The 23791-nt window shown below is 40.0% G+C and overlaps 1 protein-coding gene across 11 annotated transcripts in view; it reads right to left on the reverse strand.

Moving 5' to 3' along the window:
- The window catches only part of AMBRA1 (autophagy and beclin 1 regulator 1), a 164477-nt gene that overhangs the window by 133245 nt on the left and 7441 nt on the right, over positions 1-23791 (reverse strand). For all 11 annotated transcript variants that reach the window (XM_045808699.2, XM_045808697.2, XM_045808695.2 and 8 more), the window contains exons 2-6: positions 3456-3709; positions 3032-3090; positions 2345-2528; positions 1544-1716; positions 552-618 (exon numbers count right to left, since the gene is read on the reverse strand). In XM_045808699.2, coding sequence (XP_045664655.1) covers positions 552-618; positions 1544-1716; positions 2345-2528; positions 3032-3090; positions 3456-3590 — 618 coding nt within the window. In that variant the 5' untranslated portion in view covers positions 3591-3709. The remainder of the gene's footprint in view (positions 1-551; positions 619-1543; positions 1717-2344; positions 2529-3031; positions 3091-3455; positions 3710-23791) is intronic.

Genomic DNA, 23791 nt, shown 5'->3' on the forward strand with positions numbered 1-23791 from the left:
GCAAACCAATTCTTTTACAAAGTGCATCTCTCTGACATGGAGGCAGTGAGGGAAACAAAAATGTAAACCAGCCAGAGGCACGAAAATGACAAGCTATCCAACACAGCCTGCTTACTTTTTTTTTTTTTTTTTTTTTAGATTTTATTTATTTACTTGACAGAGACAGAGACAGCCAGCAAGAGAGGGAACACAGCAGGGGAGAGGGAGAGGAAGAAGCAGGCTCCTAGCGGAGGAACCCGATGTGGGGCTCGATCCCAGAACGCTGGGATCACGCCCTGAGCCAAAGGCAGACGCTTAACGACTGTGCCACCCAGGCGCCCCCAGCCTGCTTACTTCTAATAAGGTGATCCCCTTGGGGGTTTTGGAACTGACCCCCCTGTCAAGACTATGGCTAGCACTTTGAATACTCAGTCTGAAGCTAGTTTTCAATCTCAACTGGAAAAGAAACACTTGGGCATTACAAATTACAAGTCCAATATAATCAGAATTGGAGCACTAGTTCAGAAAACAACTCCCAGTTTAGATGGAGTTGGAACTGCTGACTAACTTACCTGCTGATTAGAGGGGTTAACAATGGCTGTGAGTAAGTAGTGTCCAAGAGGATCAAATCTCACCAGACTGAAAACACAAAAGAGAAAGACAGACATGCACAGATGTTAATTGAGAAGAGGAAGCCTGTGTTCAAATGTAGAGTAATCACTACTGGTAACTGTGGAATTACCCAGGTATCTATTCCATGCTAGAAACTTTTAAAACTTTTGAAGAGATTAAATAGGGCTCAATACTTCTTGTTACCTCCTCACACTTGCCAGAAGAAGGGAATATGTATTACAAAAATAATTTCAAACAGCACCCAGGCTTCCGTCCCAAGGAGCAGCTACATTAAACACACGCTTGCTCATACCGAAGAGCCTATCCCAACAGTAAAGCATAGCACACTCCCATACCCTGCCACAGGGTTAGTTCTTCCCTCACAAAGCAGCTACACTGGCAAGAAGCAGGAGTTCTGGAGACAATGAACAGTCTCGGCATCAAGTGACATGGCTGAGACTAGAAAATTTTCTTATAACCAACTGCAATACCAAGAGAACCAAAGAAAACCAATGCATCAACTTTAATTCAGGCAATGTGTGTTTTGATCTTGAGGGCTAAATATCAATTAGCAGATCTGATATATACTCACATATCTATTTTCCAGTTTGATAAACACAAATAACTGATGTTAGCAACTACCCACCAAGTTAGTCTCTACCTGAACACCTTTCAGGTTTCCCAAAAAAGGGCCCTACCCCAAACCCAGATAGCCTTGAACCTAAAAGACATTCTAAAAATCCTGGTCTACAGAGACCAGAAGATGAGACCAATCAGAAACAGCTAAAATGAACTACTGATTGGCCAGCAGCTTAAAAAGCAGGAGGAGCTGTACAGATAACCACCTGCTCTGGACAGGTATGACAAACTGCTTCCTGTTGTGACAGCAAATGTAAACGTTCTCTGCCATGTTAGTCCTGTGCCAGACATCGCTGGTGGACAGAGCACTCACCGGACCCGTTCCATCTCGCTAGCTGTCTTCACCACAGCAAAGGGCTCCCGCCGACTCCAATCCCAGAAGTGGATCTCGTTGGCCGTGGCAATCAACAGGAGCTGAGCCGTAGGGTGGAAAGCCAGAGAAGCAATGGCATTGTTGCTGTCTGTGAACCAGCTTTCACTGCCACCCTATAAATGAACCAATCCCAAATATTCTCAGGTTACAAACTGGCAGCAGACTGGGATGTCAATTTCAAGAAAGGACCATTTAAGGTAAAATGACCACTTATAGGGCCTACTTTAAATATGTCCACTGTAAAATGTAGAAAATCAGTGATCTGGCAATGTCACCAATTTATCAGAAAATTGTTACTGTCAGCTCAGTTCTCCAAGTCATCTACAATCCAAAGCAATGAGCATCCACATAGTTCCTGCTTCTGAAGCCTGTGAAAACGCAAGCTTGGTGCATGACATGGTGCACAACAACCCACTAGCAAGTTTTCAGGACAAGAAGCATATTGCTTTGGCAATCATGATCAGAATATAGTACAATCCTTGCTCTAAAAAAAAGGCACCTATCCTGAACATATTTTAGAACCTCCTGTACTATATCACAATGGGCAGATGGAAGAATAGTTAAATAGGGTGTTCATCTTAGAACGGAGGAATATGGACTAGATTTCCCATTATTTAAGCGGGCAATGACTACCACTTAACCCAGATGTAGTCCTAAGAACCTGGCTAGTCTCTCGTCCAGTTAAGAACTCACTGGTAAACAACTCTCTGCACTTAGAACCAAAGAAATAGAAATACTTACATGCAAATCCCAAATCCTGACCTCCCCATCTAGGCAGCCAGAAGCAATAAGGCCTGAGATGGTGGGATGAAAAGTGACACACCACGGAGTACGGCGGTGTCCGATCAAGGAATGAACACACTTGCCAGTCTTCACCTCCGTAATATAGATATTATGGTTCACGTGGGTGGAGGCCAACAGAGTCCTAGGGAATCAAAGAGTAGGAAATGAATCTGAAGCATGTAGGAGGGTAACAAACTTTATCAGTTCTGGATAATCGTCTTTCAAGTATTCCCCACCCCAGCGTGGAAAAACTAAACCTTAGGCATTACAAACAACAGAAGTATTCTGATCTTTAAAAGCTTTGGCTTCTCCACACCGTCCCCAAATGACACACATCCCCCTTAGAGACTATTTTTTTCCAGCTGGAAAAATTATCATGCCATCAGTGGCCTATATCACACTGGCAAAGGATTGTAACTGAGAAACTTTCCAAATTTCAATGCTCAAGGTCCATTGTTTTCTTTGCTTATTCCCATTATTTCTATGGCTAGCACTGCTCATCTACTTTCTTTCCCCTTCTGATACACTGGCAAAGCTCTGTCCATGCAAAGCTTCAAAGGGCCCTTAGGGATGTTACAGAGCTAGGCCAAATATACAGAAAGCAATGCTGTAGCAAGTCTGAAGTTATAGATAAACACTAGGTACCTGTCTGGGCTGAAGGCCAGTAAGAAGGTAGAGCGTGGACTATCTGGCAGTTCTACTCTCTGAAAAACAAACCAAAAAAAGTTAAAATACATTATTTATAAACTATGGCCCACTCTATCTCAAAAGCACACAAGCCACTGTAGATTAGTATTCGGTATAAGGTGAAAAACTGGAGACAATGATCAAGCCACAAGTTGAAAGAAATCCAAATTACCTTTAAGAAAAATGCCTAGCTCTAAAGGGAAAAGATATTTCTAGCCCATAAATTCTTCCAAATTTATTTTTAAAACTCCATTAAGTTAGATATATCAATTCTCTCACACAAAATAAATTATATCCCAACTATACATAATTAGCCCATTCTAAAACCCCATTCTGCTGTCACCCTTATAAATCCAATGTCAAAAATATCTGTTTTTCCTACCTTGCCCTCCCATTTCATCCATCGAGTTTTATCTTCCACTAGCTCCTGCAGAAGCCGCTGAGCTCCAAAGGCCCGAGTGCCCCGTTCTCGCCCCCAGAGGATCCGGACAGCATTCTTCTCTGGAACAACCTTCATGGCGCTCAGTAGCCACTGTCACACCAGGCACAGGAAGGGAAGGAGCGAGCAATAGCTCCACAAGCTGAAGCAGCTAAAATGAGGCCATTCAGGTCCTTGTAAGTTGTCTTCATGGAAATCTAAAGGATGGACGTTAAAGTCAAAGAACATCTCCTGTAATCAGAGAAACTTCCCACTGCAAATACGATTCTAGCTCAAAGAGGTAAGTATTTTTTTCATATTTAATGACACTCTCTCAGGAAGGACCCTTCCCCCAGAACTTTTCTTCCAAAACTATTTCACCCTTTTTCAAGTTTTTTTTTAAATTGTAGTTAACATATATGGTAACAAAAACATCTCATCCCTAAAAGTAGCTCAGCCTTTTATCTAAAGAATATAACATTCTCTAAAGCAGTTACTCTTATTTTATCAGGCAGGAAGAACTTCTGTTACTAATAAAAAGGTCTAAAAACCTGTCAAAAACAAAAGACAACACAGCACCTGCCCTCCCTTCTGCACCACACTGCCTCCCTAGCCACCAGTCCCCTCCTTATCAATTGGGCAGCCTCTAAGCCAAAGAAAAGGTAACCGATTTTAAAAGGCTGTAACTTGAGTTCTAGTTCTTTTTTTTTTTTTTTTTTTTTTTTAGGGGTGGTGGGAGAGAGGAAGAGGGAGAGAGAGAATCTTAAGCAGACTCCATGCCTAGCGTGGAGTCCGATGCAGGGCTCTCTCTCACAACCCTGATATAATGACCTGCACCGAAACCAAGAGTCGGATGCTTAACCGACTGAGCTACACCCAGGCGCCCCAAAGTCTGGTTCTTATGCAGTAGCTTCAACTCTATCTCCTACCTAAAAGCACGTGCATAAGGACTACTTTGGGGTATCTTTCTCACTCTCTCTTTCTCTTCTCCACTAAAGTTCCAGAGCAGCAGAGAGGATGAAAGAGAAGAAAAAGAATTAAGTTCCCTTTTCTCATCCACCACAAGCCATAAGGGCATAGAACTATCCCAAAATAAAAAATCAACTAAAATGTCAACTAGCAGCAAAATATACACACGTGCAACAATTAAAGAATTGTGGTTCCTCTATACAATGGAATATGCAACCCATAAAACGGCATTTCAGAAAAATACATGTAAAACGTTATTCACTATAGCACTGTTTCTTTAACTGTTATGAAAAATTTCAAATGTGCAGAAAAGTTGAAAACACAGTACAATAAACATACTATTCACCACTTAGACTCACGAATTGTTAATATTTTGTCACATTTGCTTTATCTAGCTCTAAGAACACTACATTTGTGTTGTGTTTCATTTTTTTCTGAACATTTCATCAGGCTTCAAGATGCTTTAACCCTATATACCTCACTGTGCATCTGCTAGGAATAAGGACATTTGACTTCATAACCACAATACCAGTAAGTGCACTGATTATCATCTAATACTCAGTCCTCATTCAAATGTCCCCAACCGTCTAAAAAATGTCTTTAATAGTTGGCTTAAAAAAAAACAAAAACAAAACAGAATCCAACCAAAACTCAAGCAATGAATGTGGATGTCAGTCGTGTCTCTTTAGTCTCTTTTACCCTAGAATGGCCTCCAAGTTTTGCTTTGGTTGGTTTTACCTTTTTTTTTTTTTTTTTTAAAGAGGGGGAGTGGCAGGGGGAAGAGAGAGAATCTTTTTTTTTTTTTTTTAAGATTTTATTTATTTATTTGACAGAGAGAGCACAAGTAGGGGGAGCAGAAGGCAAAGGAAGAAACAGGCTCCCCGCTGAGCAGGGAGCCCAATACGGGGCTCGATTGCAGGACCGAGATATCATGACCTGACCCGAAGGCAGATGCGCAACGACTAAGCCACCTAGGCACCCCAAGAGAAAGAGAATCTTAAGCAGGCCCACCCTCATCTTAGAGCCCAACGCGCAAGGCTCGATCTCACGACCCTAAGATCATGACCTGAGCCGAACTCAAGAGTCACCCAGGCGCCCCAACACAAGCTTTTTTAAAGCCCAGGACAGGTGACTTGAGAATGACTTACATCTTAGTTTTGTCTGTTTGTTTCTTCACAGTGCCATTTAGCTCACCTCTCTATCCCTTACATTTCCTATAAACAGAAGGTTAGGTCTAAAACACTGATTAGATTTAGGTCGAGTGTTTCCAGCAAGAATGCCTCACAGGTGATGCTATGTATGTACCTCACGATGTAGCACAGCAGGTGGCACGTGTTCTCAGGCTGTCCCACTTAGTGGGACTTGGTAAATTATGTGATCAGTTGGCAAAATATGACTACTTGGTTGAGTTTATAGTTGAAAGAGCTCTCTTTATAAAGGTATAGCCCCCCCTTTATGATTAGCAATCTGTGGCTAATATTTGGCATCATGTGAATATCCTGCTTCTTCTCAACTTTTTAATAGTTTAGCAGTCACTGATGGTTCCTTCTTGAATTATGTCATTTAAAAATGAAAAAATGTTGATTTTCCAATGCCATCATTACTTCTACATTTATTAGCTGGCATTCCTTTGGAAAGAACTTTGCCCTACAAACTGAAACAGAGTAAGTGGGGTTTTTCCCCCTTTAATTACTACTTCTGTCTTATTGCTTGTAACAGCAAAAACTGGGGACAACCCAAGTGTCTATGTAAAAGGGGGACTAGACGGGGTGCCTGGGTGGCTCAGTCGTTAAGCGTCTGCCTTCGGCTCAGGGTCTGATCGAGCACCACATCGGGCTCCTCTGCTGGGAGCCTGCTTCTTCCTCTCCCACTCCCCCTGCTTGTGTTCCCTCTCTAGCTGGCTGTCTCTCTCTCTTCTGTCAAATAAATAAATAAAATCTTTAAAAAAGGGGGGGGACTAGATGACTAATCTATGGTAAGGAAGATTCTCTGGGTACTGATAACAAGAGATCTCCAAGATAAAATATTATGAAGAGAGGGGAAAAGCAAGGTACACAACACTATGTATAGTAATGCTACCTTTTGGCTAAGAGAAGAAATTAAATGGTCATTCATTAGGGACTGAAGGGACAAGATGAATGGAGACAAAGATGGAAGCAAGACTTCTCAATATTTTGTATCATTTTTATTTTTGAAATGTATTACCTATTCAAAATTTATTTTAAAAATTTAATGATGTGAAAAAAATACCTGTTAAGTGAAAAAAACAAAATACAAAATTACATATACAGTATGATCCCAATTTTGTAAATATATATATATATAGAAAATAATGATACAAAAGAAATATAAATATTAACCATGGTTGTCTTTAGGTGGTGGGACTATAAGGGATTTAATAATTAGAAAAGGCAGTGTTCTTTTCACTTTTTTAATTTAAAAAGTAATAAATGCTTACTGTAAAAAGTGACACTGGGCTCTTTACATTTCACAAATGGCTGCAATCTGAAAAGTACACAACTAGATGTATCCAAATACAGACAGAAGGAAAAATATTTATAGCCTGTGCTGAAAAGAGTTTTCTCCCTGGCATATTAAAATGCAGAAAGTCAGAAAAATTCTACAGAAAGACACAATTCCAAGTTCCTAGACACATACAGCAAAGTTCCCTAAGGAGTGACAAAGGAACAAACTCTGGTCTGTATCCTCATGGTACTGCTCTCATCCCTCATTAGTGCACGGAATAAATATGTACACACTGAAAATGTCAACATGCTCTAGGCCTACCTGAAGAAACTAAGGACAAAATAACTAGAAAGAAATAATCTACTTGGTGACTCTGACAATTCATGATTTAGCACCAAAAGTCTGGAAGTGAAACTGCCACACAGCTGAATAATTACTAACCAGGAAGGTGCCAGAAATACAGTTCCCATTAGTTCACTTTAACCCTTTATTGAGTCTTATTTGTTTTTTGAGCCCATAATTATTTTACCTAATACAGAGAAGTTCAGAAAAAATGAGTTTTGAGGGTCGCTTGTCTTAAGAGTGTGACATAAGAGTACTTTCACAGAAATACATTTAAACCATTTATAATCTTATAACATACAGTGAAAACAGCAGCAGTACAAACAAAATCTGACCTGACCTAACTCAAGAGGAAGGAAATATTGGTCACAAACATCGTATGATTCAGAAAACTATGACACAACCTAAAGTTCCTAAAGGAATTGGAAGAGGAAAGAGCTGTTCCAAGATTCAGTTATCAAGAAAACTAAAAACCTCAAGCTCAGGCTTACCGAAGAGTCTGTCCATCAATTCCCAAGGACCTAAACACACTAAAAGTTCAAATGAGAAAACTGGACTGATACCAGGAAGTCAAAGGGGCCTAAAACAATCGCACAGTCTCTCTTTTGTCTGAAGAAAAATATTTGCTCTGTTTCTTTGAAAGGATAAGGGACTTACACTCCTCACAGCTACCTGAGAAGAGATTTTACTTTGTTCTCTATAAGGAACAAAAGGAGCTAAATCAGACTGAAGTCAGACAGGCCCGTTGCTGAGGAGGAAGTGCCAGTCAAGTGTGTTTTTCATTCCTCTTTTTAAAAAGGAGGAAGAAACAAGTTTCCCAATCTGTCCCTTAAAGCAGACTGAGACAAAGGGTGCCAAGAATAGTCTTCGTGATGCCATTACACAGTCCCCAGAATCAATTCTCGGTCACCAAAAGCCTTATGCAAGGAGAACCGGAAGGACACAACTGAGATGTGTACATAAAACAAATGCCCCTTTCCACACGTTCCACGCCCCCAACATGACTGATAAAAAGATGGGAAGATAAACCACCTTTAAAGTCTTTCTCTTCTTCATTCTAGGACATAAGTGTATTTAACAGCTACTAATAAAAATCACCTATGGAGTATGCCACAACCCAGTGGGAACTAAAAGTTAGATTTACAGCTTCCCCTAGCAATTTGATCCTCTAATGCTAGGACCTTTTTACTCTACCTTCTCCCTGGAGGACTTCAGGCAAGTTATTAACTTCTTTGAGACTTAGTTTCCCTCTTTGTAAAACAGGAACAGCAGTATCTATTTATCAGGATGCTGTGAAGCTCCAATAGGGAAAGAGTGGTAGAGTGTCAACATCATAGCTGTTACTGTTGTCATTAGTACTGAATCCTCTTTGGGGTTCACTATGGTCTCCCTCACCAAACAATACAGCCAACTAAAACCCCAGAGACACAAGATGCTAACAATTCCCAAGAGTAGCAGATTTTTCTAAGAAACATTTCAAAGGCTATTACCGGACAACAAAGTAAAAAGTACTCAGGAAAATAAAGTATATCTCTGTGGCAAAAATAATTAAATGAGGGGCACCTGGGTGGCTCAGTCAGTTAAGCATCCGACTCTTGATTCAGGCTCAGGTCATGATCTCACTGGTTGTGAGATCGAGCCCTGAATTGGGCTCTGCGCTGGCTGTGGAGCCTGCTTAAGATTCTCTCTTCCTCTCTCTCTCTCCCCCTCTGCCTCTCCCCCCTCTTTCTCCCTCCCTCTCTCTCTTTCTCTCCCTCTCTAAATAATAATAATAATAAAATGAGATCTGAGCTACCTCTCAAGTAAAGTGAATTAAAAAGCAGAACGAAGAGGGACACCTGGGTGGTTAAAAGTCCGCCTTCGGGGGAATGAAACATAGAGACTATGGACTATGAGAAACAAACTGAGGACCTGGGGGGGGGGGGATGGGGGGATGGGATAGACCGGTGATGGGTAGTAAGGAGGGCATGTTTTGCATGGTGCACTGCGTGTTATACGCAACTAATGAATCATCGAACTTTACATCGGAAACCGGGGATGTACTGTATGGTGACTAACATAATATAATAAAAAATCATTAAAAAAAAAAAAAGTCTGCCTTCAACTCAGGTCGTGATCCCAGGGTCCTGGGATCGAGTCCCACATCGGGCTCCTCGCTCAGCGAGGAGCCTACTTCTCCTTCTGCCTGCTGCTCTCCTGCTTGTTTTCTCTCTCTCTCTCTCTTTGACAAATAAATTTAAAAAATATTTAAAAAAAAAAAATACAAAACAGAACCAACAACTCAGAACTGTATCTGCAACCTGGCTAATAATTCTGATCCCAAATCTTCCCTTCCAGTAGCATTCCAGGGGTGTGACTCAGAAAACTATCAGATCTGGAAGGGACTGTTAAAACGGAGTACAATCACCTCATTTCTTTGAGTAACTGCATCTCTCTCCACTGCATTAACCATGCAGGAAGTCTAAGAGTCAGAGCAATTATGTAATACTAACATATATTCCATAACATAGAGGATTCATACCAAGGTTAACTCTTTAAAAGAAAAAAATAGTTCTTTAAATACTAAATCTAGTAGGATTACTTGCATAAGTAAAGCTCTCTCAACAACTGGAAAATTAGCGACAGAATGTCAAGCCTTTAATTAGAGGCCTAAAAGTAGCCCAGTACTCTTTAGAAACTCCATGTGGGTGGAAATACACACAGTTTTCTACAATTGGCAGCTTTATTTTCATTAATAGGACTTTTTACAAAACATTTTAAGACACTTCAAATAATACTATATAAGAGCTAAGTCCAAAATGTGAGCACCACAGTGAGTGACCAGACCTGCCTCCATGTAGCTCTTGCCTGACTCCTAGACAAGACTGAGATTAGAGGTGGGCAAAGAATTTGGGGCAAAGCAACACAAATCTAGAACAGGTAGACACAGGGAACACATTCTGAAGGCAAACACACCTGGAAGCAGGAAAATATCAACTATTACCTGAATTGTGTATGTGCTGTGTATGGACTTCTAAAAGATATCCCAGAATATGCCAAAGTGATAACTGTGGTTAAATCTAGGTAGAGAAATACTTTTCTATCCATTAATTTCTAGATAAGAGATAACATAGTATAGTGGTATATGGGCCCTGAAATCAGACTGGCCGAATGAATCCCAGCTCTGTCATTTTCTTGGTAAAAGAAGGTTTCTTGGTTTCTTGGAAGAGTTACCTAACCTCCATACATTTCAGTTTCCTCATCTATAAAATGTGACCACTGATGGTATATATATAATAGGGTTGCCGTGAGGATTAAAAGATTGACCAAATGAAAAGTACTCCCTATTCTAGAAATCAAATGCTTGTACTAGAATAATTTCATTCTGTAATGAAGGATTAAAATTAAAGTAACAGTCAGAAAAATAAAAAATTTTAGGCCGTGAAGTCCTGTAAACCATCAGATAAATTAAATACAAATTCTTCTAGGCAAAATGGAACTATCCACTGCAGCAGTCTCCAAACTATTTCACATAAAAGATCTGAGTATTGACATCTTTAAAAAAATTTTTTAAAAGCCACAAGGTAATGTTTAAAATAATAATATATAACACTTTCATAATGCTTTTCACGTCCCAGGCACTGTTCATAGCACTTTAAATTAAGTAACTAATTTATAATCCTCACGGCCCCTCCAACAGGGTTCATGAGGTCCCTAGGGAACAAGTCACACAATCAGTAGCGCATTCAGGATTCAAACCCAGGCAGTTTGGCTCCAGAATCTGGATACTTAATTACTACAGAAAACTCCATAGTGCCTGAGATACAACCTCCTATTCGGTCTCTCTTCTGTGTCATCTACTAGCCTCACATGTATTAGGCCCTCAATAAATGTTTCACTGTCTTACAATATCAACTGGAAATCCACTTGCTTTATATTTGTAATGTTCATTTCCTCAAAGGAGAAGAAATGAAAGAATGACAGTTAGGAAAAATGAAAAAATTCTCACTCCTTCCTTTACAGCAATGCATAGTTTTTGAGAGAAAAAAGGACTATAAACCCTTTGACCAAAAATAATTGAATTTGATAAAGTACCATATGAGAGTATATCACAAAATTCAGCTACTATGTATTTACCCTACAAAACTACCAACTCCATTGGAGTAAGAAAAATTACTTCTCAATAAGAAATAGAGATAAGACGCCACAGTACATTGACTTCTGTCTGGCTGCTAGGAGAGAACACAGATCTTGAAAAATTTAATCAGCAGAAGATGTGATCCTGCATACTGTCAAACCTGTACATACTCTTTTGTCAAACACGGACTACAACATAAATACATCTCAGAAAAGAAGGGGACTCTTACACGTATAGTCTCATGTCAACCCTTTCTCATCCAGGTGCCAGTGCTAGTGACCTCCCTACACTGCCAGAGTTAGTTCCAAGTTAGTTTACCATCCTGTGCTAGATTCTCTCCGGAGACAATTGCCATCAATTCCTTCCTACCTTCCTCCCGTACGGCCCCACCCACTAAGAGAACATATTTCTCACCCCATGAATACGGGCTGACCTGGTGACTTATTTTGACCACAGAATGCGGCTGAAGGGATGATGTGTCAGTTCCAGGCCTGGCAGCTTCATATTTGAAAGACAGCATATTTAGAACAAAGTACAAAAGCAATGGATATTCTGAGAGCAGGGATGGGAGTATGAGATACTATATCTTTCAGGTTTCAAAGTGCCAGATATAAAAGCGATATGATTTAATGGGTAAAGATAAGATGAAGAGGTAAGAAGTTTCAATGACTGATTTTTACCACTGAGTTGTTACATAATCTTTTACAAATCACACTGGTGCTGAATTTCATTTTTCTCCATGTACAAACTGAAAGTAATAGCACCCTTTTTGTACCTTAAAGGAATCATGTCCTTGGAATATAGTAGAAGAAATGGTTACAAAAAATTCAAGGCAGACTTACTACTTTTGGAAGTAAAAGCCAAGTTAAGAACCAACAATAAGGGCAGTACACAAAAAATGGGAGTATGCACAAAGAAGTCTGGCACCCACAGTTCTGAGACAGTGCAAAGGAAATCACAGGAGCCACGAAGCAGAATCAGAGAGTGCTTCTGATTAATCACCTCACAAACTGGAAGCAAATAACCTGAGAGAATCAAAACCAATACAATCAAAATTATACACAGACCCTTTATAAAAAGCCAAAAGCCCAGAAATAAAATGCTAATAATTAGAACCTGCATTCCTACTGCAGATATGCACAACATTTATGTTCAGAATTACAAATACTCCAAAATACAATTGTCTCCATCTAGAAAGTCAGGCTAAGAGGTAATAATGAAGTGAGTACCTGGTACAAAGGTGGTCAGCCCAAGTTTATCAAGAGATAAGCAAGCAATATGACCTCTTTTTTGTTCTCATATCCACCAGCACCCCCAATGTTTTTCATATAACTCAGAAAAGGACATACCTCTACAGGATTTTTCACGAATAGGCTAACAAGCTTTACGAAATGCTTTGAAGACACAAAACTAAATTCTAATTACCGTTATTACAATAAAGAGGAGGAAAAAACACTAGATTTTCTGCTACAGAGTTTGCTTACTGGGGCTTCCTCAAGTAACTCACAACAATGTAACCTAATGTCTGGAACACAGCAGTTTGTACTCGAACACAAAGTGTGATCACTCCTGGAAACAGAAAGCCATAGGTCCCAAATTTGAGACTGATAATCTTTCTTATTGCCACTTACCTCAGAAAGATAATAAAAAAAGAAATGAAGTTTTATTTGCAAACTATTCCGGGGAAGACGTGCACTGAGAACACGAGAACCCCTGGAAACACAAGGAAGAGCAAAGAAGAAACCACAGAACCAAGAAGAAACTGAAGCTCAATTTTTAAGTCCCAAGCTATCAACAGAATCAAAAAGCCAAGAAGGCTACCCTTAAATGCACAAAAATGGCAAGAGATCTTCCATTAGTAAGCAAAGAAAAAAAAAGTAGCTTTTGATGGAAGAAATTTCACAGAGGCAAAAACAGCTTAACCCTAGAACTGGGAATTGACCCCAGCTGCCCCAGGCAAACAGGCCTAATGACTTTGGCAAAAACATACCTTTCATCCACCAACACCAGGAGGCTGAAGTAGAGCCGATTTCAAATCACGAAGGATGGCATCTTTCTGTTTTCTGCACAGTCTTTGGGAAAAAGAACACTGTAACTCTCCTCCCAGGAGTAACACACTGCTCCCAGTATTCCTGGAAACCCCTGGAGCCACAGCAACAGTACTGTAAAATGCTGTGAGAACATTAACCCAAGAATCCTCACAAGCCCAAAACAGATGAGATTACTGAGATTATTGAGATGAGATTATTTAAGAAAAACAAAACCTGGAAGAGGTTAAGAAATGCATCTAGGTTTGCAAAATGAGTCGGTAGCCAAAGCGGGATTTGAATTCAGGCTTTCCTTCAGATAGTATCAGAACAGAGCTTGACTCCCAGTCCCTGGCTCAGCAGATACTGTGTTCAGTGTTCTCCAATGTTAGAGTCAGCCCAGGTCAGGTTCTTGGCTGACTAGAATAGGGAAAGAAAAAATTTCCCTCAAGGCTTCAGGAAAAGAAGAAGTCAAATTATTAAATGTAGAGCTGTTATGCTAAAAGGTCCGGCTGCTCGTCCATCTTGCCAATCACATTTCTCAGCCAATCAAAATAAGTCACTGGATTTAAGAACCTAGCCATTTTAAGCTTTGAGTAGAACCTGGATTCCATTTCCCCAACTTTCTGAATAAAAAACACTTAAGGGGAGGAGAAGGACAGAAAAGTAATGATAGCCAAGAAACATTTATTGAACATCTACTATGTACTCAGCACTATTCTAGGCACTGAGGATGCTATACTGAACAAGAACATTCCTGCCCTCAAGAAGCTTATGTGATTCTGTAATTAAAAATTGAAGATACTTTCAGGGTACCTGGGTGGCTCAGTTGGTTGGGCGGTTGGGCAACTGGCTCCTGATTTCAGCTCAGGTCATGATCTCAGGGTCCTGGGATCAAGCCCCACCCTCAGTGAGGAGCCTGCTTGAGGATTCTCTCTCCCTTTCCCTTTGTCCCTCCCCACCCACCCTGCACTTCTTCTCTCTCTCTCTCTCAAATAAATTAATCTTTAAAAAAAAATTGAGGAGGGGCGCCTGGGTGGCACAGCGGTTAAGCGTCTGCCTTCAGCTCAGGGCGTGATCCCGGCGTTATGGGATCGAGCCCCACATCAGGCTCCTCCGCTATGAGCCTGCTTCTTCCTCTCCCACTCCCCCTGCTTGTGTTCCCTCTCTCGCTGGCTGCCTCTATCTCTGTCAAATAAGTAAATAAAATCTTAAAAAAAAAAAAAGTTAAAAAATAAAAAAAAAATTGAGGATACTTTCAAGTACTCATATACTAGGAGAAAAATATGGAAAGTAACTTTTTTGGGGGGCAGATTTAAGGGAGGAAATCAATAGCTGAGAATCACTTTCCATTTTTCTATGAATGAATCTGAGAAAATATGAATAAGTCAGGAAAAATTTTCAAATACTTTCATATAAATTAATATTGTAATAAATATAATCCAACATTACTTCCTATTTTTAAGTAATTATATATGACTAAATTTGAAAGTATCCTTACCCCAAAAGTAAACAGTGGTCTTTAAAAAAAAAAAAGATTTTATTGATTTATTTGAGAGTGAGAATGAGCACACAGTCGGGGGAAAGGACAGAGAGAGGGGGCAGACAACCCGCTAAGGAGGGAGCCCAACATTGGGCTTGATCCCAGGATCCTGGGATTACGACCTGAGCCGAAGGCAGACATCCCAAAAGTAAACAGTGATCTTAAAGCCTTGTAAGTATGTGGCAGAAAAATCCCAATATTTATTGAATTATTGCCAGCTGATAAACACAAGTGGCAGAATATAGCATACATTTAAAGCAATACTTTTATGTAACATTCATTGAACATTTGCTACACACCTGGCAGTGCTACCCACTTTTCCATACTTTATCTCGTTTATTTCTCACAATGACACTATGAAGATAGGTGCTATCATTATCCCCATTCACAAATCACAAAACTGAGGCTTAGAGAGGTTAAATGATTTGCCCACATGGAGGAAAGATTCAAAATTAGATCAGATGCCAAAGTCCATGCTCTAGCCACAATACACACTGCTTCTATAGAACAGGCATTAAACCTCAGATACAGAAAAAATTCCTTTTCGTGTCCTCACATCTAGAAGATCATAATTATAAACAGTTGATTCAGAAGAGAGAGAAAATGAATAAATTCAAGTGAATCTGAGTCAGAACACAGTGACTCATGCTATACCCTTAGGCAAATTCCAGGACATCCGTGCCTCAACCTACCTATCCATAAAAGGAACTAACTTCACCAGACCTAACCATTACTTGCCTCCGAGAGTGTTGTGTTAATTAATATTTATAATTTTAAATTAAACTTTTTATTTTGAAATAACTGGAGATCTACATGCAGTTGTAAGAAATAATAGCGAGAGAAGATCATTAGATAAAAGACACAAGGAAAACTACAGTATTATTGTTATTGTTTTGATTCTAGAGCAAAGTACCAGAAATCAAGGTAAATGAGCTAAGTGTACCGCATGTGATCTGGGGGGTGGGCATGGCTATAAAAGGGCATCAGGTGAGATCCTTGTAGTGATGGACATGTTCAGTATCTTGACTGTATCAATGGCAATATCCCAGTTGTGACAGTGTATTATGGTTTCGTAAGATGTTACCATTGGGGGAAGCTGGGTAAAGGGTACACATGATGCTCTTTCTCTCTCTCTCTCACTCACTATTATTTCTTATAATGGCCTGTATATCTACGATTATGTCAAATTAAAAAGTTTAAAAGGGGGGGGCTCAGTCGGTTAAGCGTCTGCCTTCGGCTCAGGTCATGATCCCAGGGTCCTGAGATGGAGTCCCAAATCGGGCTTCCCACTCAGCAGAGAGTCTGCTTCTCCCTCTTCCTCTGCCCCTCCCCCCTGCTCATGCTCTCTCATGCAATGGCTCTGTCAAATAAATAATAAATAAAATCTAAAAATAAATAAGTTAATTAAAAAATTAAAAAGGTAACGTGCTCCTTTTAACAGGTAAAATGATAGTCTGGTCACAATCTCCCTCCCGATCCCTCCCATTCCCACCCTCCTGAGATTAACTATGCAAACTCACTGCTTATATAAACATATAGGCAACTGGCAGGGTTTGTTTGTTTTTTTTTTCTGTATCAAAATGGGATTAAGGGGCGCCTGGGTGGCGCAGTCGTTAAGCGTTTGCCTTCGGCTCAGGGCATGTTCCTGGTGTTCTGGGATCGAGCCGCGCCATCAGGCTTCTCCGCTGGGAGCTTGCATCTTCCTCTCCCACTCCCCCTGCTTGTGTTCCCTCTCTCACTGGCTATCTCTCTCTGTCAAATAAATTAATAAAATCTTAAAAAAAAATGGGATTATGTATACTACATATTACCCTGCAACCTACCGACTGCCCCTATTATCACTGTATCAGAGAGAGCTTAAAAAAAAATCTCTAAGCACCAAGCAGAATGGCAGATATGGAATATTTTCTGACCGGGACAAATCTGACAAATGTTTACCATGCTAATGTAGAGTAGCTGAGTCAGCCACATTTAGTGAGAGTGAACAAGAGAGTACAATATAGAAGTAGCATTCTAAAGAGACTGCACAAATGCAACCCCCTCTATGCCTCCTCCATGGAAGATCCCGTAGGCCCAGAGAGGAAGAAATGCTAAAAGATTTCTTTTCAGCAGAAAATTGCTAGAGGGGATAATTCTCCCACATACTCAAGACACAGCAAACAAACTTCCTGAAAACATATTCCTCCTTCAAGGAGAAATGCAAAATGTATTGTTGATAATTTTTTAAGACATCCATTTTTGTAATAACTACTACCACTATTACTGAATGCTAATGTTTTATATAATCCATCAGTAAAGCCCCCTTCTATTCCTCTCCCATTTTACAGACAAAAACCTGGCTCAATGTGAAACTGCTTGCCCATGATTAAACAGTGAGTACATGATAAAATTGGTGTTCAAAGCTATAAAACTACTGCTTTTCCCACTTTATCAGGTTCTTCTACATTATCACACACCAACAGAAGCGAGTCAATAAATTCAACACGTGTATTTAGGCAGATGCCATTTTCCACATATGTCTGCTGACTCTGAGCCAACTTTTTTTTTTTCCATTTAGCATATTTTGGGGAAACTATACAATATGCCTAGCCCTATTATAGGTGACAGGGACAGAGAGGTTAAATAAAACAAAACAAAAACCAGAATAGGTCTCCAACCTCGAAGAGCTTTCAGTCTAGTGAGGAGTCTACAACCACAGTATCTTTAACTATATAGCCTCCGTACTGAAAATGTGGCAGGAACTACCCACAAGGAAGTACAAAGTGCTATGGGTTTGAAGAATCCAGCTATCCATCCAAAAGCAAATGATAATCTCTCACATTAGCTTCCTTGCATGTTATTTCTGATCCTTAGAACCACTCTTGAAAGATAGGTGTTATCACCCCACTGTATATTTGTGCACACCAGGTTTATAGAAGCATCCCGAACCCCACAGCTACCCCAGGGGCTGAGCCAGAATTCCAACTCTAGAGTGCACACTCTTTTCCCCACTATCCCACACTCCCCAAGGACAGAATAACTGCACTGCGCATGTGGCAGGGACATCAAGTCACTTCAAATTTTGACATAATTTCCTAACTGGCAGCTATGTAATTTAGCCATCTTTTCAATCTTCAGGTTATTTTCACTAATTTTCTTTCATGATTCCTCAGTGGTCTTCCAGGTTTTCTTTCTTTTCTTTAAGAAGCAGATACCCGGGGGCGCCTGGGTGGCACAGCGGTTAAAGCGTCTGCCTTCGGCTCAGGGCGTGATCCCGGCGTTGCGGGATCGAGCCCCACATCAGGCTCCTCTGCTATGAGCCTGCTTCCTCCTCTCCCACTCCCCCTGCTGTGTTCCCTCTCTCACTGGCTGTCTCTATCTCTGTCAAATAAATAAATAAAATCTTTAAAAAAAAAAAAAAAAAAGAAGCAGATACCCGTTTTCCAAATGCAATCTTACGTGAAAACACTAAAATTTAAGAGATCGAAGTTAAGCTACTCTGGTTTAAACACAGTGGGAGAACCAAAGCTCTTCCTGACTCTCACAGGCACCCCTTAGGCACCTCCAAAGAACACAGTTTGAAAAACACTAACTTGGGGCACCTGGTGACTCAGTTGATAGAACATGCGACTCTTGGTCTCAGGGTCGTGAGTTCAAGTTCCACGTTGGGCAAGGAGCCTACTTTTTTTTTTTTTTAATTAAAGATTTATTTATGGGGTGGGCAGGTGTGCATGAGCAAGCAGGGGGAGGGGCAGAAGGAGAGAATCTTCAAGCAGACTCCCGGCTGAGCGTGGAGCCTGATCATGACTGGTAGATCATGACCTGAGCCAAAACCAAGAGTCAGACGCTCAACTGACAGAGCCATCAGGCGCCCAAGCCTACTTTAAAAAAAATTAATCAAATTTTAAAAAGCAGTGATAGTATAAAAAAAGAAAAATACTAATTTAAAACAGAAAACTCTAACTCTCCATCTCCGCTTTGCCATTCACCATGTGTATAACCTTTGGCAAGAAAAAGTTTCACTTTTTCCTGTCCTTTACAATAGAGATATCACCACCCACTTTATAGGTTTGTTATGAATATTACAAGGAGGAACAAATACAAAATTCCCAGTACATGGTAAGTATTCAAAAGTTGGCTCCCCTCTCTTTTATCCTACAGAGGTAATAGTTGTTGCCAATTCAAGAAAGCTCAATAAATATATCTAATGCTATTTTTGGTAGCAGAGAAGTGAACAAGTAAATGTTCTTATAGCTCAACTAAAATGAAAATAATAAATCCGTTAAACCTACCTACCAAGGTAATACCCCGTCCCAGGTTAGCTTCCCAGTCAGTCAATGACCCATGGACCTCAAAACATGATTTTGATAATAGACAAGAGATCCCTTATGAGGTACTCTAATGTAAACTCTGAGTGTCAGGTGAATGTATTAATGTTCTCAGTACCTTAACTTTGGCATTTCCTGAGCTGAGCATTTATTTGTTTTTCTTAATTTTGTTTTTTTATTTGAGAGAGAGCACAAGAGGGGCAGGGAGGGGCAGAGGGAGAGAGAGAAGCAGGCTCCCCACTGAGCAGGGAGCCCGATATGGGGCTCGATCCCAGGACCCCGGGATCATAACCCCAGCTGAAGGCAGATGCCCAACTGACTGAGCCACCCAAGGACCCCTGAGCTGAGCATTTAAACTGGCAACTTAAAGCCGCATTTAATAAGTTATTTTTATGTTTATGTTCTACAACAGAATCTAATGTTCATTTGCCCATCTTCTGGGCTTCTTTTTCTCCAAGCACTACACAACAAAAATACACGTATGTGATATGCACCTTCACCTAAGCAATTTTAACCCGGCCCTTCCTAAATAGTTATTAAGAATCTATTACCTTAGTCTGTTATTGATAATGTGTTCCCATTTCTACATGTACAACAGGAGACCAAACAAATTTTTACAGGAAAAGATTCTCAGTCCTAATCTAAACCCAGCCAACAACTCTCAGATCACACACTCTATGGAAGCTGCAGATGTTGGCTTTGATCCCTATGGTTTAGGAAGAATCACAACAATAATACATCACACAGCCATGAAAAGACTCGTTCATGATAAAGAACACAACCTTGAGCATTCAACCCGGAGCCAAGAAGATTCAGAATGCTAATCTTCCATTTTACCAGGAGACCTTGAGCAATTTACCTACTCTCTATTGATTATTTCTTCATAAAGAAAATGAAAATACACTCAGTACAATGCCAAAGATACTGTTTTGATTAACCATCAAACAACTATGTCCTGGGGTTACCAGGAACCTCAGCAAGTCATCTTTCTCATCTCCCTCATTTCTTAGCAAGCCCACACCTAAATCATCCTAGAAAGACAGTTACTAAGTCTTTGAAGAAGATATTTCACAACCTTCCTTGGTAATATTCCAGTATCTTGTCAGGAAGTTCTTTCTAATCTGTAATCTATATCCCTTCTGCTGCAATTAAAACATATTCCCTCTTGTCTTCTATGGAAAAAGAACATCTGCTTAATACCACCTGAACAATATCCCTTCAAGAGATTATAAAATATAGGAAGCCCATTTTAAAAAGCTTCATGTAAATGCAACATGGCTTTAAATGGGTCATGCTAGACAAAGAACATGATTAAGAGTCTTAAATTCCCAGCTCCATCACCGACTTGCTCTGAAGATAGGAAGTTAAGACCATGCAGATGCTGTACCTCAATTACCCCATCAGTAAAATGCAAATAATAAAACCAGTATGTTAGGAGAATTCAGTTCCTCAAAAAGTTAAACATAAAGGAAAGAGATTCTCAATCTTAATCTAAGCCCAGCCAACAACTCTCAAATCACACACTCTGTGGAAGCAGCAGATGTTGGCTTGATCCTATGGTCTTGGAAGAATGACAACAATAATACATTACCAGATAGCCCTGCAATTGCACTTCTATGCAGATACCCAAAACGACCAAAAACAAGTACTCATACATGTTTACAGTAGCTCTATTCATGACATCCAAAAGGTGGAGAGTCCACATGTTCATCAATTGATAAATGACAGATTATTGGTATATACATACACAAAAGGTTACGTACTGTTATGATTCCATTTTTTTTAAGAGTTTGTTTTTTTATTTGACAGAGAGAGAGCACAGCAGGGGGAGCAGCAGGCAGAGGGAGAGGGAGAAGCAGGCTTGCAAAGCAGGGAGCCCGATGCGGGACTTGATCCCAGGACCCTGGGATCATGACCTGAGCCAAAGGCTGATGCTTAACCACTGAGCCACCCAGGCACCCCTACGATTACATTTATATGATAGCTAGAATAGATCAATCCATAGATACAGAATGCAGATTGCTGGTTTCCAGGGCTGGTGGAAGGAGGGAAATGAAAAAATAACTGCATAAACTGGGCAGAGGTTTTACTTTGGAATAATCAAAATGTTTTGTAACTAGATAGAGGTGGTGGTTTCACAACACTGTGAATGTACTAAACATCACTGAATTGTTCACTTTAAAATGGTTAATTTTGGTGGGGCGCCTGGCTGGCTTAGTCAGTGAGTGTGCTCTCTCTAAAATAAATAAATAAAATCTTTAAAAAATAATAAAAATAAATTTAAAAAATAACACGGTTAATTTTGTGTTATGTGAATTTTACCTCAATAAATTTAAAAAAAAAAAAAAAGAATGCTAGAAGAACTAATGGGGACAATACCCACAAAATGCTTAGCCCTTCCCAGCAAAGTCATTGTATAAAATTCCAGGTAGACTGGTAGCAAAAATGTTTAATATTATCTCAGTATAGCCTATTAGGCTCTAAGCAAAGAATATGTAAGTGAAAAACAAAATAGAAATCAAAATAAAGTCTAGAGTCACAGTTATACAGTACTCTATATGGCAGTAAGAGCCAATAAACAAGTGAATGAATAGAGAGATAAATACAAAGCACATCAGCTATAGCAACAATGGCCACAGGAAAGCAACAAGAAAAAATAAAGGTAAGGAATGAAATTTAAAAGCCAGTAATACCAAAATACAAAGACGCATTAGGTAGGGAGGTGAAAACAGAGAAGCTAATGATAGCAAAGTTAAAAAGGATGTACACCCTTAAATTCCAAGGCCACATATAAAGACCATCTATAAAGAATCTTTACTTTTGCCATTTTGCAGTTATCCTCATTCCTTAACCTCTTTCTCCTTTAATCCAACCTCCTGGCAATATACCAATGCTAGGCTGCCAAGGAGAAAATAAAAAGGTATTGTTCCTATCGTCATATTACTTCTTAAAGTATTACTTCTTATGGGGAGACAGACATGCTAATTACCAAAATATAGAGACCATCTCTATCTACTTCCTCCCTTCCCACTTTTTTTTTTTTTAAAGATTTTATTTATTTATTTGACAGAGAGAGAAACAGCCAGCGAGAGAGGGAACACAAGCAGGGGCAGTGGGAGAGGAAGAAGCAGGCTCCCAGCACAGCAGGGAGCCCGATGCAGGGCTCGATCCCAGGACCCTGGGATCACGCCCTGAGCCGAAGGCAGATGCTTAAAGACTGAGCCACCCAGGTGCCCCCCCACCTCGGTTCCCATTTTTTAAATTCACTTCAGTGTGGCTTCTGGCCCTACATTCCTCCAACACTGCTCTTGTTATGATCATGAATGATCTTTGTGTTGCTAAATCGAAAAAATACAGGCAATCACTTTCTTCTTGAAACACGTTCCTCTCTCAGTTCCTAAGATTTCCTCTCAAATTCCTTGGAGCTTGGTCGGGAACACTCTCCTCCTGCTAGTCTATACATACATTCCCTCTATGTAATCTTGGCTATTTTCCTTGACTGTAAATACCACCTATCTACCAAGAGCATCCAGATTTACTGCCAGCGCCTCTTCCAGCAGCGCACAAAGGCTCCTTGCTTGATGTCTCCACTTGTATGTTTTCAACAGACAGCTCACATTCAGCATGACTGAAGTTGAGGTCTTCATTCTACTTCCCAACTCTAGTCAAAATCTGCTCCTTCTCAAATGTTTCCATCTCAAAAATGGCAACTTCATCTACCCAGAGGCTCATGCCAGAAACTTGGTAATCATACTAGACTCTTCCTTCCTCCCACATATCCAATCCATCATTAAGTCTGCCTGTCCTAATTCTAAATTATCTACTGAATCTTAAAAATAATAATAATAATGTCTATTTACTCTACTTCCTTCCATCTCCACTGCCTAGAGCCTAATCCAAGCCATGATCATCTTTTGCCTGGACCACAATAAAACATCGTACTATCATACTTCACCCACTTCTCTTCCAAATTTTCCACAATTTCCAAAATTTTTTCCACAACTTTCTAATATTTTCCATAATGTTGCCAGAGCAATTTTTAAAAATCATATATTAGGTCACAACACTCATACTTAAAATCTTCCAAGGCTTCCAGTTATACTTAGGAAGAAAATCCAAAATCCTTAACACAGTCCTGCCCATGTCTCTATCCTCACCCTATGCCCCTCTCCTCCCCCACCACTGCTCACTGTATTGCTCACTGTATTCCAGCCACACCAATCATTCAGTTTCTCAAATGTGCCGCATTCCTTCCCACCTTAAGGCTTTCATACATGCTATTCCCTCTGCCTTCCCCCTTTCATCCTTCTAATCTCTGCTTAAATATCACTCCTTCAGAGAAACCCTCCCCAAAGCTCCAACACAATTCAGGCTCCCTACTATAATTTCTTTTTTACTTTTCCATCATAGGGCTTGATACACTTCGCAATTATACACTTATTGGTGTATTTTTTATTTATGGTTTCTCTCCCCTTTGGACTACAATCTCTATAAAGGCATGGACAATGGCTATTTTTATCACTCTAGTC

Source organism: Ursus americanus, chromosome 24 (assembly GCF_024610735.1).
Source record: "Ursus americanus isolate L20-20 chromosome 24, mUrsAme1.1.p, whole genome shotgun sequence".
Taxonomy (NCBI): domain Eukaryota; kingdom Metazoa; phylum Chordata; class Mammalia; order Carnivora; family Ursidae; genus Ursus; species Ursus americanus.